The 18912-nt window shown below is 37.6% G+C and overlaps 1 protein-coding gene across 2 annotated transcripts in view; it reads left to right on the top strand.

The window, feature by feature from the left end:
- edem1 (ER degradation enhancer, mannosidase alpha-like 1) overlaps positions 1–18510 on the top strand; it is a 39972-nt gene extending 21462 nt beyond the window's left edge. For both annotated transcript variants that reach the window (XM_048547614.2, XM_048547613.2), the window contains 8 exons: positions 1725–1908; positions 6137–6311; positions 7826–7946; positions 8053–8223; positions 9733–9806; positions 12858–12954; positions 15074–15259; positions 15659–18510. In XM_048547614.2, the coding sequence (XP_048403571.1) occupies positions 1725–1908; positions 6137–6311; positions 7826–7946; positions 8053–8223; positions 9733–9806; positions 12858–12954; positions 15074–15259; positions 15659–15748 (1098 nt within the window). In that variant the 3' untranslated portion in view covers positions 15749–18510. The remainder of the gene's footprint in view (positions 1–1724; positions 1909–6136; positions 6312–7825; positions 7947–8052; positions 8224–9732; positions 9807–12857; positions 12955–15073; positions 15260–15658) is intronic.
- The last annotated feature ends 402 nt before the right edge of the window (positions 18511–18912 follow it).

The following is an 18912-nucleotide window of genomic DNA, read 5'->3' as shown; positions in this document are numbered from 1 at the left end:
GTGGAAACTGTTGCAGCTTCAAGTGCATAATCTTAATGTTAGATTTTGATAATTTCCTGCTTTTTAAGCATAACCTATTTGATCACGCAATTGGAATGACTAATTTATCTTCCTGTGGACTCGTGTATCCTTTTTATTTAAATCTGCAAATGACAAAATTAGTGTTAGTTGTGCCACTTTTGGAATGGCTGAGCAGTGACGTGATCTCTTGAACAGAAGTAAAATTGAGAAATCTCATAAGTTGCGTTTGCACAAGTCTGGGAGCAACCAGTTTGACTTTGACATGCTATTGTGCAGAGCGGTCTATATTTTGAGAAAGTACAAATGGAAACAGCCCATAAGGATTGTGTCTCAAGACATCCAAACAGTATTGTAACACAGTGTTGTGCTTGTGGACCCTTGAAGGGTCCTGACCCAAAACGTCAGCTTTCCTGCTCCTCTGATGCTGCCTGGCCTGCTGTTTTTATTTAGCTCCACGCTGTGTTATCGCTGACCCCAGCATTGGCAGTTCTTACTATCTCCAAGCAGTATTGTAGCTGCTTTTACGTTGACCTTGGTGCTGTTCAATCAATAAAATTGTTGCTCCCAAAATGTTATTGCTTGTGACAACTTCGCTGTGCACTGGCCAGATTTGTTTACTATTGGTTTGAATCTTGATCTCTGACACTTGCTGCAGGTGAAGCGGAGTGACCAGAAACTGTCAGTGTGAGCACTGTTGTAGGGCAACTTCTGTGTAATACATATCCTGTCCTGGTTAACAGCCATGCTCATTTCAGTTATCAAAAGTTTGAACTCCATAAAAGCATTAAAAGTTTACCACTTGATTTAGTGCTTAACATGGACTGCTAAATATTTTTATTATTCATGTGATTCAGGAAGTGCTCAACTTCCAACCTGGGTTGGCAAGCACCTTTTTAGCACAATTCAACTGAGAATATTGTCCTAGTTTCTGTGTCCTCTCTCTATCCTGTTGCTGGGATTTCTGCTTTCATACTGACTGTATCCTTCTAATTATTGTCAGACCATGGGAGGTCATAAATATCATTATATAAGCAAATTTAATGTGTGGACAATTTTAAAAGTCAAGACCACCCCTCCACTTGTATCAATCACATGCCTAATGAATTAATGCTTTTCTAATGAAGCACCAAAAACACAACTTTGGGTATCAAAACCAGAAAACATGTCGTAAAAAAGTATTAAAAGATTAATGCAAAGCTACTGCAGGGAAAATTGGCAGTACTGTGAGTGCTGCATTGGGGAGGTACAACGTGTATAACATTGAGTTAAGTATTGATGTATAGGATTTCAACTGTTTATGCTGCGCCTAGTCCTTCACTAATTTTTGGCTTTTCAAATATATGATAAAGTTGCATTATTTTGTGTAAATTGATATTATTCTTGTATTGAAAAGCATTTTGTATATGCACTAGCCATAGCTGAGGAGTAGGAATTTTTGAATAGGTAATTTTGTTTCATATTGATGTGAGATGATGTGGTAACAGCAAAAGCTATTGACAGGTTGTTGCAGATGAATGAACTGCAATTGTTTGTTTAAGTGAAGCATGAAATGTCAGAAGGAAGCTCATTCAAACTTGACCAAAATTTCCTGGGAAGTATCATGACAGCTTAATTCCCTGCTGATCTTGAGTGTATTTTGCAGTGTGGCTCAGCAAAAAGTAACGAAGTAAAGAGACCTCTTGTTTTAAAACAAAACATTGCAGGTGAATCTAAAGAAAGGAGTACCTTCTACTTGCCTTAATGAAACCTGTACTGCTGGAGCTGGCTCTCTGCTGGTGGAGTTTGGAATCCTGAGCCGCCTCATTGGGGATTCCACATTTGAATGGGTAGCTCGCCAAGCTGTAAGAGCCCTTTGGAAACTCAGAAGTGACGAGACTGGACTCCTAGGTACTGAAATGCATTATTTGGGTTTCTGAATTGTTTGTGGAACTTTGCAAAATCTTCATTTTAATGTTAAAGTTTTAGATAGAAGAATGCTAATTAGTGTTCAAAATTGAACATTTTGACCTGTTCACCATAAGAATATTCATAAAGCTCAAGTTATAGATTGTGATGTGAAATAGGCTGCAATGTATTAAAAAAGCATTCAAAAATGCTTTATTCCCCCATTTCAATTTTCAGATCATGGAAGTGACTGAATTCTTAATTGTAGAATTGCTTTGTTTTGGCTCATGCTGCTTGAGTATAGAGAGAGCATGAGATCGCTCTGCAATTTCTTGGCATTTAGGTGATATGCTTTTTTTGAAAGAAGTTCTTTCGACTAAGTTGAACAGTTTCATGTTTTACCACAAAATGCAACAATTTGCCAGATCTTAACTTATCTTTTTTTTAAAAGCTGTTTTATGAGCAAGCAGGCTTGAAGTTTCGTGCCTTCTGCCCCCCCCCTTTTGAATGAAGGAGTTACATTTGCCATCTTCTCACCAAGTGAAACTATCCTCATATCAAGGGAGCTTTGGGAAATGAAGCCAGTGCCAAATCAATTAAAATGATCTAACAACGCCTTTTTAAGACCCAGGACGAAGACTGTCAGGATCCAGACATTTGTTAGTTTAAAACTAAAATTTACAGAGTTCCACTTCTCTGGTTTTTCCTGAATTGCTCCCTCCTTCCATTTTTTTTTATCAAACATCCTCGAGTGAAGACTGCAAAATACCTATTCAGGTCATTGCCATTTCTAACTTTTCAACATTAATTTTCCCATCTCGCCTTCTATAGGACCAACACTTTTTTCAAACTTCGAATATTTATAGGAATGTTTGCTGACTATTGACTTGCTCTTGCTTCTAATATTTTCCTCCTTACTGAAGTTTTTGTTATTCTTTACTTTAAATATTCTGAGCAATCTTCTGACTTGCCCTCTGTCTTTGTCTTTGTAAAATGATGTACTTTTTCTTTTAGGTTGAAACTATTTTTAACCTTTTTAGTTAACCATGGATGGTGAGTCTATTCCTTAGATATTTTCTGTTTTGTTAGAATGTATTAGTTCCGTGTCTTCTGAAACATCCCCTTAAGTGCTTGCAACTGTATCTCTAATGGCCTATCTTTTAACCTACTTTTTAAATTCAGCTTTCATACACTCATGATTTTCCTCTTCTTTAATAAATATGAGACCTCCCCTCCTTTCTATAAAATTCAGTTGTAATACAAACTACTTCTTAGGATGTTCTTGCTGTGAACTAATTAACCCTGTTTCTTTGCACAGTATAGATCTAATTTGGTCAGTTCTCCTTTTAAGCTTCAATATCATTTTTGATGGAAGTATCCTGAAAACATTCTATGAATTTATTATCCGGGCTACCTTCCCTGGTTTTTTTTCTTTTATATTTCCAATGGATATGTAGATTTAAAACCTCCCATGATTATCAACTTACTTTTCTGATAAGCTCTCATTTCTTCCTTTGTGCAGAGCCTTACCATGTAGTTACTGTTAGGGGTCCTGGACACCACACTAACAAATGACTCTATGCCTTTATAAAGCTGTTTCTACATCTGATTTCCTGAACTTTAGTCATCCCTCTCTAATATCATCATTAACTAACAAAGTCACCTCTCTACATTTTTATTAGTTTCCTGTCATTGTTAAATATCCTGCATTCCTCGACATGCAGATTGAAATACAGCCCAGATTGTACTTCATGCCTGTCTGCCTTCTTGGTTTGTTTTAATTTGAATGCTGTGTACGTTCAGATACAGAACCTTTAGTTATAAATTCTAGACTCCTCAGTTATTTGGCTCTGATTGAGACACTCCATCTCTTCCTGTCATGGTCTGCATATCGTTTTCTTTTGTTAGTACTTTGCTGTTGACCTTAATTCAACTTGATTTACCATATCATCCCAGATTTGATCCCTTGCTCCCTGTATTTAGATTTCATTCCCCTCTACTTCCTACCTCATCAGTTGGCAAGATCACTGCCCTAGTACAGGCCCCATTTTCCTCAGGACCGGTGTCCATGTCCCGTGAATTGGAACCTACTTCTCTCTCAAATCTTCAAGTCACACAATTAAAGCTATAATTTGATCTACTGCATACAAATGTGCATGTGGCTCAGGTTTTGACCAGGTCATCCTTTTGAGGTTCTCCCCCTCACTATGGTTCTTAGCTCCTCTTACTGACTATACAGAAACTCCTCGTTTATCTTGCCAGTGTTGTTGGTACCTGCGCTGACCAGGGTTAATGGATTCTCCTCTCCAGCCGTGGTGCCACACAAGCAACGTTGCCAGCTGGATTTGTTATATTTAGCTGCTCTGAATGTTCTTTATCCCCTTCAGTATACTGACCTGCACTACCGCTATATTCATCCATGACCCCTCCATCTCTTGAATGGCTTGTACCATGGTGGCATGGTCAGTTAGCGCATCTGCCCTTCAGTCCTTGTTTTCATCCAGACACACTCACTTAAGAATCTCAGAGCATTTGGGGCAATTATGAAAGCTGAGGCTGTGCGCTGCCCCCCCCCCCCCTGCCAAACTGGCTCCTTTACCTGTCTCTCACTAACCTGTCCCTAACCACGTCAGATTACCCTACCCTAAGAGGTGTCAGTGCATCTTGGTACAAATAACCCAGGTAAATTTCTTCATCCCTAATGCATCCCAGCTCGTAAAGTCTGAGCTGCTTTGACTGAAATATTTCTTTTATTTGATTTAAGTGATAATCTCAGGTGTTCTATTTGCTGCATGGCAAATTTAAGGGTTCTACATTCAGTTTAATTGCCTATGTGGAATGAGCCTCTGTTTATCTCTCAAATGGGGCTTGTTTTATTTCTAATTGAACGCATTCCTGGGCTCTTGGCCTGTTTTTATATAATGTGAAGTTCTATTCCCTTTTCACACCATGAGCCCCTCCCAAACCACAGTCTGTTCAGATCAGAGCTTCCCTCTTCGACATATTAATCCTGTCCACTTGAACCAAATGTTGCTTCTGTTCGGCCAGCATATTGAACTCTCAGACTTAAATAATATTGTTTAATTGAGATTTTTTTCAACAGGAGAATGGAGAGATACTGACACTGTAAGAGAAGCAGTAAATGAGACTGGCAGAAATCATTTAACTTGAACATTAAAGGAGAGGGAGGGAAAGCAGAGACTATAGAAATGGCAGAAGGAGTTTTATAAAAATTCTGCAGGATAAGCCTACAAAGATCTGAAAGCTAAAGAAAATAAGCACACCAGAAAATAAAGCTAAAGCTTTCTAATTGCTTTTATGTTAATATGTCTGTTTCATCTGAGCAATGTAATAAGAGGTCCACTGATGTATCAGACTTTTAGTAAATCGCCTTTCATTTTGAACATGTTTTATAACTAACCTGGTGTTGCTACAGTGTTAAGTCCCAACATAGTTTAAACATCAGGGCCATTAAATTTGTTTTGTCAGTCCATCACAGCTTACAGCCAGATAAACCATTTTCATTTAATTTTGGGTTTGATATATGTTCCCTATTAATAGTTGATAATGACACTGGAGCAGCACATCAAGACCGTTCACACCTGGTTGGTTATTTTGTGGACCAAGGTCTCCCATTTGATATTTTGATCTTCAAATGTTTTTCCACTGGAAATGGCCAAACTCTATCGAGTTGTGACCAAGTTCAGCTTTGTCCCTAATCTGTGAGAGTTAGATGGAGATCCAATTAGAGAAAGCAGATAAATAATTTAAATTTTAAAAAAAATTATAAATACTCATTGAGCGATAGCTAAACTAACTCTTCGTCAACAGAGAACAGTGTATATTTTAAAACCACAAATAAAATAAAACATTTTTACAAAGGTCTGTGGCTTTTGTGTGTTTTGAAACCTGTTTGTGCAGCTATTATAGACTCTTGTTGCAGTATTTCAGTTTCCATTGTGCCATAAATTTCTAGTAAACGTTGAAATACAGGCAGGTATTCCATTTCTAATGCAGATTTAAACTGTTCATTTGGGACTTTTATTTTAGCAGCTACTTACAGTTTGAATGTATATTTCCTCCTGTTTAGAGTTTGTTACTTTCCCAGATCTAATGCTCAAATTGCTGAGTCTCTACAGAGCATTTAGAATTAAAGTTCCACTGTGATCTTGATCTAAGAATTTGAACTTTGAGCTCTTAGATATTGAGAATTGTCTCTTTTTAACCACAGGGAATGTGGTAAACATTCAGACTGGACAATGGGTTGGAAAACAAAGTGGATTAGGAGCAGGAATGGATTCTTTTTATGAGTACCTTCTGAAATCCTACATACTATTTGGAGAAAATGAAGATCTGGAGATGTTTAATGCTGCTTATGAAAGCATTCGGAATCATCTGAGGAGAGGGTATGATGTCCTTGTACTGCGAATATTAAGCTCCTGGATAAGTACTATCTTCAGTGGCAGAAACAGCCAGCCTTTCTTCATTTTTTAATATTTATTAGATTTTCATGCAATTGTAAATTCACTGAAAATTCAGTCAGCAGTAATTTCTGTGTTTTTTTTCTTCCTTTTTGGAGTATTGAACTTTACAATGATTAAAGGAGGAATAATGGTTATGGAAATTAATTTAAACTTCTGAGAGCCCCATCTCTCAATCCTGACATGTATGATGAACTATCAAAGTCAGTTTTAACTCACGGATTTTCCCCCTCAGCCTCCACTGAACAAATTTCCAAAAGCTTGAATGACAGAAAATGCTGCCACTCGGAGTGAGTGGGATTGGGCTGTTTGCTTAATTCAGGGCAAAATTTTTTTTATTTTGAGTTTCATAATTTTATATTTATGGGGAAATTTAGCAAGTTTTAACAGTCTAAAGCAGATTCTATTAAGTGAGTAAAGGTATATTTTCAGTACCTGTAGCAAATATCCTGAGTTCTACACTGTAAAATGCAAAGCCCAACTTGCTTGTTCGAATTAAACCGTCCGTGGTTTCGAAAGGGTAATTAGGATCATTAGTTATGTTTCCAGACAATAGTTGTGGTTTCATGTTTGCAAAACCTGTTTCCTGCCATGTGAGAACAGTAGCAGAACTTTTAAAGCTGCAACTTCATCTTTTTTCAATGCAACAGGAATTAATCCACATAATCGAGATGTCTTCCTATAATTTCCTCAACAATGTGATTATTTTATTGAACAAGCTTGTGCTCCTTTTGCACACTTAAAGGGTTGCTTGCCAAGTGGACTTGATACTGAAGTTTATTTTGGATTTTGGCAGGCAAAATCAGTTTCCCTTTGTCATTTGTTGTTAATGCAGGTTTCTATTACAATCAAAGTTATAATAAATGCACCTATTGGTGGTGGTGGTGGTGTCAGAAATATAGGGTCTAAAGGCTGCTTTTTGTTCTTAAATATTGAATATATTGAATGCATAGAACTTTACTCTTGCAGTGCAGATTTTAGATGTGTTTTAGGAAATGACAGTTCCCAAATACAGGGTCGGAGGATGATTGTTGGATTATGCCTGCAATTCTGGCACTCTTTTCCAGCAACTCTTCCTTAATTTTATTGGTCTGCCTCAATCTCCATACTCTGGTATAAATAAATGTGTCTCCTACTCGGAATGCTCCACGTTTTGGTAACTGTTAGAGTTCTTATCTAAACTTTTTTTAAAAGCCCTATAATCAATTACAACATAATGCACTACCCTATTGAAGACATTCCATTGTGACCAAGTGATAGACTGCTAATATGAATAAGCTGATGGGCTACTTGCCCTTGTATTTCCTTGATAACAGATTTGAAAAGAAATCGGTGTTATGGAGTGCTGGAGCCAATGCGCTCTTCTGGCTTGAAACTTCGTCGTTTGGGATTTGCTACTAAAGCATATCTGTAAACTTGTATTATTTCTTAACATGCAGACGCGAAGCTTGTAATGAGGGAGAGGGAGATCCTCCGCTCTATGTTAATGTGAATATGTTTAATGGCCAGCTAATGAACACTTGGATTGATTCACTACAGGCGTTTTTCCCTGGTCTTCAGGTATATTCATTGTAAAACAGCAGTTTTTTTTTCTCTAGTTTTGTTTTATGCACTTCCCAAGTGCAGTAATATTTCTGGAGCATAAACAAGTTTTTATTTGATTCAGGTTTTAACGGGTGATGTAGAAGATGCCATTTGTCTTCATGCCTTTTATTATGCGATATGGAAACGCTTTGGAGCTCTTCCAGAGCGGTATAACTGGCAGCTCCAAGCACCTGATGTAATGTTTTATCCACTAAGGCCTGAATTAGTTGAATCCACTTATCTTCTATATCAGGTATGACATGAGATATGTATTTGTGAACATAATGTCCACTTAGCCAGTTTACCTCTGGCCTTAGGATTTATTTGGTGCCAGAATTTTGAACAAGACTGACTTAACACACTGAGCTGAACATGTCCTCCATGGGTTTGCACATGTGGTTCACTCAAGGATCTAGCTCTTCTGTCATGGCCATCCATTAACTGTCAGTCCTCTTCTGACCCATTTGGCTGGCATTAAATTTTTTCTAATGTGGCAATTCACTTGAATCTTTAGGTTCAATTGATATGCTTGATGACGTCCTGAATTCCATGTTGCTATTCCACATGTGCCCAAGGGTCTAGCACAATAGGTAATTTTAAACCAACATGGCAATTTCAGCATGTCCCACCACAGCTCAGTACTTGTGGTCAGTTGGGGGTTCTTTGCTGGTTTGGAATTTCATCTCCTTGTTTTTACAGTGCAAGTGTTCAAGTGATGGAATGTAACTCTTTAGTCTCACAACTAGTCAATTTATAATGGACACGAGCTGATTGTGAATCCTTTGCTTGACTCTGTTTGTCCCCATATTTACTTCAATTTTGGAAGATGTTCGGATAAGCATTTCTCTAGACTGTGGCATAGGCTGACAAATAGTAAAAGAATCTATGAAAATGGTAGCTGATGTTAATGGAAGCAATGATTTTCAGTAGTTAAACATTTTGTGGGACAGAAAATAACAGTTGTTCAGTCCTGACTTTTCCAGGCTTCCAGTGTCTTAGCAGAGAGCCTTTCAGTAATAGCTACATACCTGTGTTGCAGGATTTTCATGTGTAGCAGTGTCTGGACGAATGGTTAGTCTGAGCTTCCAGCCTGGACTCCAGAAATTGGGCTTTTGGTCAGTCATGAGAAGTCGCGACTGGATCCTTTGCAGGATGTGGTTTCTACAGTTCTGTACAGTCAGACATGGAATGTTCTGCGTGGGATAGATTCTATGTAGTGCAGAGGAACCTAATTGCATCCCTTTGAAGGACGGTACCTATCTCTTGGTCCAAGTTTATCTACAGATAATTCATGCTTATGATCAACTTCATCCCTTCGTGTTCCCATAGGTGTCTGTTTATGACTGCTTTTCAGCTAAATCTAATTAAACTGGTTTCGTGCACCTGTGAGGGAGAAATTGTTTTGTTTTTTGGTTTGAAACCAACTACAGGCAGCTACAAATTTTTTATTTTTTTTCTTGTCCTGTCCAACACTTCAACACATGCTGGGGTACTACTCCACGTACCCATGATTTAGCTTGAGGATGCTGAATTTAGTCAGCTGCAGTATCCCTTGACTTTTTTTAAAACCAGAATAGCCAACTAGGCACAGAGCAGTAATGTACTTTAATTGTATAACATATACTTCATTACAAAGTTATTTATTAAACTATTCTATAAATGCTGTATTCAAGCATTCAGTTGATTTTTATGCTGTGGAATGTGAGCATTAGTTGTACTTGATATCCTCGATTGCTAACCACTTGTTTCTGTTTAATATCAGGCAACAAAAAACCCTTTCTACTTACATGTGGGAATGGATATCCTCCAGAGTTTGGAGAATTACACCAAAGTCAGGTCAGTGCTGCAATATATCTATGATTTTGTATTCTATCCATGCAACACTGTCCAATTTAAAAGTCCAGAGTTGCTCTGAGTCCATTTTCAAAGTTCTCCATACTGAATTCTATGGGCATAGGCTTTCTTATTAATGCTGACAAATTTTGTATCTCTCGTCAACACCATTGTCTAGAATCTTTAAGGCGTGGGTGAAAAGGCTTACTGAAATTGACAAAATAACTTTCCCTTGTATTTCTTGCTGGATTCTTCCAAACAATTGGGTTTGGGAGAAGGGGATGTTCGCTCAGATGCATGATTTATACAGTGGGGAAACTGGCGGCCTTTCAAAATATGTAAAGCTGGAAGGAAAAAGAAACTGAGGTCCTGTAGGCACTTTGTATCAGTAATGCTTGCCTCCACTTTATCATATTGATTTAACTTAGCAATGCCAATTATGTATAAAGGCTTTTGGACTTTGACAGAATCAACTGTACACAGCATTCAAGCAAACGCTAATAGAATTAAGACTGGCATTTTGCTTTTTAGTCTCTGGACAGTAGCGCAGCACAGTACATCTTAGTTATAATCTGCCATGGTTTATTCTGTAAGCGCTATTTCATTTATGTCCCTTGTGGCTCTACCGTGTACGGAAGATTGTTATTCTTGCTGGCTAGTTTCGACATTCCATTGATTAATCCTGGCAACTATGTTACCACCTCCTCAGAAACATGAATGACCATTCTGCAGTTTGACTGTTAATAGTTAACATGGTTAAAGCCATCCAGATAGTTTGGTGCTGAAATATGGACTACTGATGTGAACACCTGAGTTGTTCACAGACTAAAAAGAAAATGCTCATTCTTAAAACAGCTGCAGAAATCAGCTCACCACAATGGTTTCATAAAAATTCATCTGAATTGAAATTAACATTTTCATTAAAAGGTGTTAAAATGTGACAGCTCTGTCAGATATGAAGAAACCCTCATCTCCTGTTTTGATTTCTACCTGTCGTGTCTTTATTGTAGATGAATGCTAGTGTGCCATTACCAAGCTTGGAAGCAAGGAACTCTAGCATTGATGTACATAAACCAACTGTATTTCAGGCATCCGCTTTTGGCAGAGTTGGAGAGATGGATTTGTGACTGGAATCATCTGGAAAAAGTGCTTATTTAGCCTGTCAAATGGAAAGTGTCTGGTGGTAGAAATGATTAAAAAAAATGAGAACAGAGTTCAAAGGTCAACTAAAATAATTGCCACTTCAGAGGGTACAAGACTGAATAACTATCTTATGTTGAAACCATACATGTCAAGGACTTCCGAAGGACTCGGTGGTTAGCACTGCTGCCTCCCAGCACCAGGAACCCGGGTTCAATTCCAACCTAGGGTCACTGTTTGTGTGGAGTTTGCATGTTCTTCCCATGTCTGTATGGGTTTCCTCTGGGTGCTCTGGTTTCCTCCCACAGTCCAAAGATGTGCTGGTTAGGTGGATTGACCATGCTAAATTGCCTGTAGTGTTCAGGGCTGTGTAGTTTAGGTGGCTTATGGGGGGAATGGATCTGGGTGGGATGCTCAAAGGGTTAGTGTGGACTTGTTGGGCCAAAAGGCCTGTTTCCACACTGTAGAGATTCTATGACTATAAACCAAACCTTTCATCCTCCTTTTGTACTGGTCGCTAACCCCTTTTAACTTTGTGTATTTTGTGTACATATGCTTGACATTGTATTTTTTTTGAGGTTAGATAATATTGCTTTTTTTCTTCACTCCAGGAAACTTTGTAATTGGCTTTTTGCAGTAATTGCATTTTTATTAGAGATGGTTATGGGCTTGTACTAAAAGGAACAGAACTTTTGCACCCTGCAGAGGAGGTTGGAAAGAGGGGTTATATATCAACCCTCCTCACATGGTTGTAACACGGTGAGATCATGCACCCTGTCTAGTGGCTGCATCCTACGTAGTGTTAACTAGCCATAGTCCAATACACAGCTATGTCTTTGCTCGTCCAGGTTAATTGCAGACTCCCTCCAGTTAACTGGCAAAGTGTACCGTCACATTATTAACAGTTAATGAAGTTGAGGCTGTGCAATTCCATCTCATAGTTAATGAAGATTGGACCACATAAGATCCATGTAAGAATTGAATCATTGTCCTAAGTTATATAAAACTTGGTTATATTTTCGTATTTCAGCACCTTGATATACCTCACTATTGTTCTCAACAAATTTGCTACGTTGGATCTATTTGTTTTATGTCTTTTGTAGCACTTCTAAACCAAAGGCTATATTTCCAAAAACAGTCTGAGTGACACTTGAAGATTCAGAAAACAATTGCTGATCTATCTGCATTATCTAATGTCTCTGTTTGGGACCATTTTCCAATTTGTTTGATTTGTGTCTGAATTGTTTGTGTCTGAATTATTGTCATAATTGTGTGTTGCTGTTACAAGTTAATTTTGTACCAAGCAAATTGAGTTGGGGACAACAGCATTGTATGCATTTCTAGAGTTTATCTGAGGTTGTTAACTTTAATTTTGTCATCATTCACTTGGTTAGTTCAAAGAACAAAACTGTAGGTCCTGTACAATCATCACTGAGTAGCTATAATTGGATATGGAAATAATTGTTTTTAGGCACCTTGGAGAATTTCTATCATGGCATCTGTCAAAATGATTATTGATACTGCACACTTTGTAACTTAACTTAGTTTGAAAATAAATTATTCTGTCAACCCCTTTTAGGTTGGCCTTTAAGATTATCTTGGGGCCAGAGTCTTCTGGGTATTGGCAGGCAGCTTGTATTATGTGACCAGGCGATATGTGAAAAGCATAGAAACAGATTTTACAGAAAGGAGGGGCACATTCGGTCCCCTATTTACTTCTGGCCCAAGTTTAATTGTTTACTGTAGATAGTCAAGATAAAAATAGTCTCAGTACAAGAAATTATCAGAGAAATTATAACTACCATGATTGTCACCCCGAAAGACTTACTCTAGTATTAAAGATCTTGTTATCTTGTTAAACACTCGCTGAACTCTGGTCCTGAAGTTAGAATTGACTGTTTTCTTTCCAAATAGATGTGGTTATGCCACGCTTCACCATGTGATAGACAAGTCAAAGGAGGATCGAATGGAGAGCTTCTTTCTCAGTGAAACCTGTAAATATTTATATTTGGTATGTTACCTCTATAAATATTTTTGAGTGAAATTAATCATTTAAAATCAATTTGTTAATATCGGTATGATCTTTCAGGATGTATCTTGATGTGAAGCTGCACTGAATAATGACTCACCTCGGGCTCAAAGCTGCATCCTGCAGGATAAGCAGGAATAGTTTGGTGGTTTGCATGCTACTGCCTGTTTGTATGCATTGCTTGTTAATTTGTCTTCTGTGGTATTGCATATCGGGAACCAGGGCCAACTGAGGTCTTCAGATAAAATCAGACATAGATGGGACCTAATTGAAATAGGGTGCAAACTGTTAACCTGTATCTTGAGCTCTTTTATTTTAAGTAACCTGGATTGGAGATCTAATTAAACACTGCAACGTAATTCATTGTGTTAGAAAGAATGAGAGGAAACATTATCTAAATGGTAAAGTTTTAAATGAGGTGCAGGAACAACAACAACTTTTGAAAGTGGCAGTCTTTTTTGTTTTAAAATGCAGGGTCCTTCACTTTATTAAGCAAATCCGAGTGTACTCAAGCAAGAATTTATATTAAATCATTAACGATGCTCCTGATAAATGCTGTCCAGTTCTGGGTAACGTCTGCAAACTGTCAAGTTGGAGAGCACGGATGAATTACTAGAATAAAAACAAGATAAAGAGACTAGATAAAGTGAAAGTGGGGAGATGTAACAGGTTCTCAATCATATTTTGATGAAGTAAATAAAAGGATCATTTTTAATGTAACAGCCAAATGTATGGAAGAAAACATTTTATCTACCTGACACTTTTTTTTAAATGCACACACACATATGAAAGTGCAGGAATAGGCCACTGCAGCCTGGTCTGCCATTCTATATGGACATTATTGATCAGATTTTCCATCTTTCTACCTACTTTGTTTCTAGTCAAGCATCGATCAAACCCTGTCTGAAAAATATTCAAGTACTGTGCTTCCTCTGGCTTTTGAAGAAATGGGTGTAGTGTGTGATCTGGCAGGTACTGCCTGCAACTGAGTGGCAGTGGTGACTTTGAAACGAAAATGAGATGAATAAATAGAAAATTAATTACAAGATTATCAGAAAAGGGCAGAAACGCATGTGGAGTTTAACTCTAAGAACAGACAAGCTAATTGGCCTCCTGTTGTGCTGTAAAATTTCATAATTCTGAAATTTATGAAGTGGGGAAACAGGATTGAAATCCTTATTAGTACTTGGTCTCCCAGTCTATAATCTTTCCTTCTGAGAGTAATGAGAGTTAGTTTTCTGAGCTCTGTAGCCGTTCCCCCATCTCTATCCAAGAATGTTAGTTGGGACTGAGAGCCAAATTATGCCACAGCCCACTGCCTTTTCAATATCTCTGGTCAAACTTTCTAACGTTAAACCATGCTAACTTAGCTGAAAGGTTAAGTGACAGAGGGAAAAGAAGGGCTACCTCTCAATGTGAGGATGGAAAAATTATTGTGTGAGGTGTCTTGAGTTTGAATCTACATAAATAATATAGACAGGTTTGGTGCTGCAAAATAAGTTTCAAGATTGGAGCAGAAGGAGTCAGAAGGCCTCGAAGCAATTAGTGGCATTTAAATGTAAATAAATGAAGTCCAAAGCAGAAATTTAATTTTGGTGGCATCTTTGACATAACAAAACATTCCAGAGCGCTCTTCATTCGTAAATTTAGATTATATGTCTCTCTGATCCAGGATGCATCACCAGGTCATGAATGTTCAAGTATATATTTTTAAAAAAAACTCAGTCTGACCATAGGAAGCTAATGTTAGAAATTGACATTTGATCCATCAATGTTCATCCCTCCAATATTCAAACAACTCCCAGCCTAGCACCAATTAACTGTTTTTGTCTTTATTTACTCCAACCCTCAATAGCCATCTATGTCTGTACTTTTTAGCTTGGAAATTTAATCCAAATGTACTCCATGTGTAATAGATGTCCTTCTGGTACCTGACACTTCTTTGCAGAAGTTATACTTCATTGTAATAAATCAAGATTTTTAATCAGCTGAGCCATTTCTCCCATGCAATGCAAATAAGATTCTGTTCAAGTTGCTTCCAGTGATTGTTTTGTGATAGGAACCAGTTTTTAATCTGTCTTCCTTTTGACTGTACAATCAGCTATTTGATGAAGACAACCCATTGCACAGATCTGGGAGCAAATATATTTTCACAACGGAGGGCCATATTTTGCCAGTAGACAAGCTTTTCAGAGAAAAGCTTTGGGAAGATGTATCTTCTGAGGAAGAAGGCACTGCCCATAACTCTGGAGTGCTGGACCACAAACCTGCTAACTCCAGCATTAATGTAAGTAAAATAAAAGACTGGAGATTGCACCTGTTTGGAAATTAAATGAACTCTTGTTTTCTGTATAGTGCACATCGTTTTTCAAACTGACATTGTGATAGTCTCCAGTCTGAGATCAAGTAATGTGCTGTAATAAAATGCCTTGAGTAGCTTTTCAAATAGCCTATGTTATTTTTCTCTCTGGGTCATGATTTGATATTTCACATCATAGATCTAAATCTTTCTCTGTTCGCCAGGGGGTTTTGTGTTTTATTATTGCCTCTGAACATACAAATTTTTTTCCTCCTCCTCCTCCTCCTCCTCCTCCCCTGTTACCACTACTGTCTTGATATTACATGAGGATAATTTCCTTGGCTAGTACGATGGTATAATTTATTGTTTTTAAAAATGTTTCCACAGTGCAACAAAGTCCCCAGTGAGCGGAGATATGCACTTCCATTAAAAGGAGTTTACATGCAGCAGATTGACCAGATGGTGGGCCTTCTTTAAACCAACCTCAGAAAGAATTCATCGCTGAATTGGCAGGGACTTGTTCTTCAACTATGCAACTTTTTATTTTGTGTACAAATATATCGACATTTATTTATTAAGATTTTTACAACCTCTCGAAAGATTTCTAGACATGTAATTTCATCTCTAATAGTGATATTACATTTTATACCTTTGCTTTTATGCAAGGGTGATTTTTTTTGTTTGAGTAAGTAATTTTTGATGCCTAGTGTCTTCTGTGAAGGCATAGGATTAATTGTTTGACTACAGGGCTCTTCCGGAAAGTATAAAATGCAAGACGGCTTATACTATGCATTTAAATGTGTTTGAATATTTGTATAATTTACCCCAAAATGTTTAGTGATTTGAAATAAATTTCAGAATGCATAGCTATACTAGTGCAAGTGCAGCACCTTCATGGGAACCATGAAATGGTGACTGGCCTATGAAAGACTGTTCACATGTTTTTGGGTATTTTTCCAGGAGTCCAGTCTTTGGGTGCAGGGGATCCAAATATCAGGATGAAATTGTACTCTCTAGATTTGCCTAATGTGCCTTATGCTTTCAACAAAAGTGGATCATGGCATCCTGTCTGAACATCAAATCTGCCTTGACACGCATGATGTCTGATGTACATGCTTTGCCCGTTAGATGGTTGGCCGTTTTGGACTGCAGCGCTTATGATCAAGTGTGCCTTGTTTGAGTCTATTCACCAGTGATAATTGATTCATTTTTGTGAATGATTCCTTATGATCTGTCTTGTGTAAATAATATAAAAATGACTCCGTTATGGTGTTTTGGTCCCAAAACTACAGAAGGGCAGCAATGTTTGTTGAACTTTGCTCAGTACCTCCTCCACATTAGTACAGCTCTGTCTGGGGACTCTAATTGGCATTCTTTCATTCCCTGGTAGTTTATAATTTTTTTTGTTCCAATGCATCATCTTAAAGTGGTTGCCATTTAGTTTTGATGGAGTACACTTCTTTGGGATATTTTTAGCACTCTTGGTAGTTTGTATGTCCTCAGTTAAGACTTCAGCAATTTCGATTTTATAATCTTGAGCATGTATGACTGAATTCAGTGTCAAGATACTTTCAGAGCATCTGTGTCTGATTTATATGATGTAAGTGAATCTTCAGATGGGCATTTATTGAAATGCATTTCGTGTCTTTGTATCTGGTGAATTGGCTTTGGATAGGGATGAACAAGTTAGGCTATTGTGATGAAATATGTATCGTACTTTTCACCAAAGTGTAGAACAGTTTTTAATACTGCTTCCCAGACTTTGACTTGGTCGCTTACTCCCTGATCTACTTTGTATATGTAAATCAGGGCACCCTTTTGCTTTTGTGCATGCATTTTTGTTCTTTGAGAAATTTCAGCATGGGTTTAATGCCATGGAAGTTTCAGCTTTAACCTTTTCCATAGACTACTGGCTTAGAATCAAGTTATTTCGACAGAAGGGAGGAGACAATGGAAGAAGGAACCCAATCCAGAGACTGATTCTGCAGCCTGGACTCTGCCTGCCTGTGCTTAATAAGCTGGCAATTGATATTCGAAGTGAAAAACACAAATTCATAGTTTCAAGATGACCATGTGCATGGACAAAGAAGTCGTAATGGGGTGCAGAGATTGGTCAAAGGGAATATAACAAACAATTTTTAAGACAGTTTTATACGGCACCTTTCACAACCATCTTTATCATTTTATAACAAAAGGTCCAAATTTTGCTGATGCTGCAAGTTGACATTTTGTGACAGCATTTTCTCAGACCAAGTGCTTAAGGAGCTGCTTGTGCTTCATTTAATCCGCTGTATTTCCAGTTGTGCAATAGTGAGTTGCATTTCAGTAGCTCTTTTTCTCTCTAACTTCCAAATAGGAGGTGGTATACATTATCTGAACTGAAATGAGACTTGGAACCAAAATTAGTGAAATCATGTCTCAAACGCGTGGTCTTCTCCAGTACTGCATGTCTCATCTAAGGACCTTCAATTTTTCCTGCTGTACATATGAAATATTTCTACTTCCAGCTGGAACAAATCCTAGTTATTGATGGTTTCCTCGTTGAATTGCAGAAATGTTTGACCCAGAAACTGAATCGACATGGAGCTTCATTTATTAGAAGGATGATTTCACATTACCTGTAGTTGCCTGTATCCTTCTGAAATTACATGCTGCCATATTTGGTTGTGTCTTTTTTGTTTGTCCAGCAGTGTTTGTGTTTTTTTTTTGTTTGTTTGCTGTTTGTGCAGGGTCAACCAAAATTCAGCCTTTAATTTCCAATTTCCTACAGGTTTTGAGTGGTCTGTCTATTTTCTTCTGTGTGGTTGAGGAAAGAATGAGCCTGATCAGGGAACATGAGAGATCCAGGTAGTGGGATCTTCCTTTGGTTAAATGTGCAATGAAGGTGCCAAATGTTGAAGATTTTAACATTTTAGGTGATTTCTGTTTATATTACACCTTTTTTATGTAATTGACCAATCTGGGTGTAGTGACCTAGAGGACATAAGCGCATTTGATCTTTTTTTAAAACAAAAACACCTTGGTAAGGTTAATTGTCAAACTTCAATTCATAAGAAACAAAGTATTTACTCAAAACCTAAATGTTTATTATACAGGACCATGTTGAACTAGTAAAGTTTACCAAAATCAATGTGCAATATACTTATATAAAAGAGAATTGTATGAAATTTTATTTTCCCAGAAATGAGCAGTGGTATTGAAATTGTGAAAGGACCAAGCAAATGTCAATAAAACAAGTGCAGTGCCATTGTTTTTATTTGCTGCTCATATTTGCAAATATCTGAACTAAAGCACGCCACTCCATCTTTAAGCTCTGCTCACTCTCTATTACAGTGACATTTCATACTTATGTTGGTATTCATGGTAACTACATACAGTTAGAACCCCATTTAAATATATTAGTCAATATCTCTGATTTTTGATACATGAAATTTCAAACTTTGTGTTCTTACTGCTTTTTTCTGCAATCTATCCAATTGTTTCACTAGTGTTGACTAGAAACTGAATTGGACAATGAGTATCAGGGTTATTGCTACAAGGGCAGATCAGAAGCTAGGAATTTTGCTTATTCACTAGTTGACTTCCCCAAAGCCTATCCACCAACTAAAAAGTATGTCAGTGTGATGGCATTCACCCCCCTC

Source organism: Stegostoma tigrinum, chromosome 11, assembly GCF_030684315.1.
Source record: "Stegostoma tigrinum isolate sSteTig4 chromosome 11, sSteTig4.hap1, whole genome shotgun sequence".
Taxonomy (NCBI): domain Eukaryota; kingdom Metazoa; phylum Chordata; class Chondrichthyes; order Orectolobiformes; family Stegostomatidae; genus Stegostoma; species Stegostoma tigrinum.
Note: the sequence above shows the minus strand (reverse complement) of the source record. Positions and strands in the feature narration are given on the sequence as shown.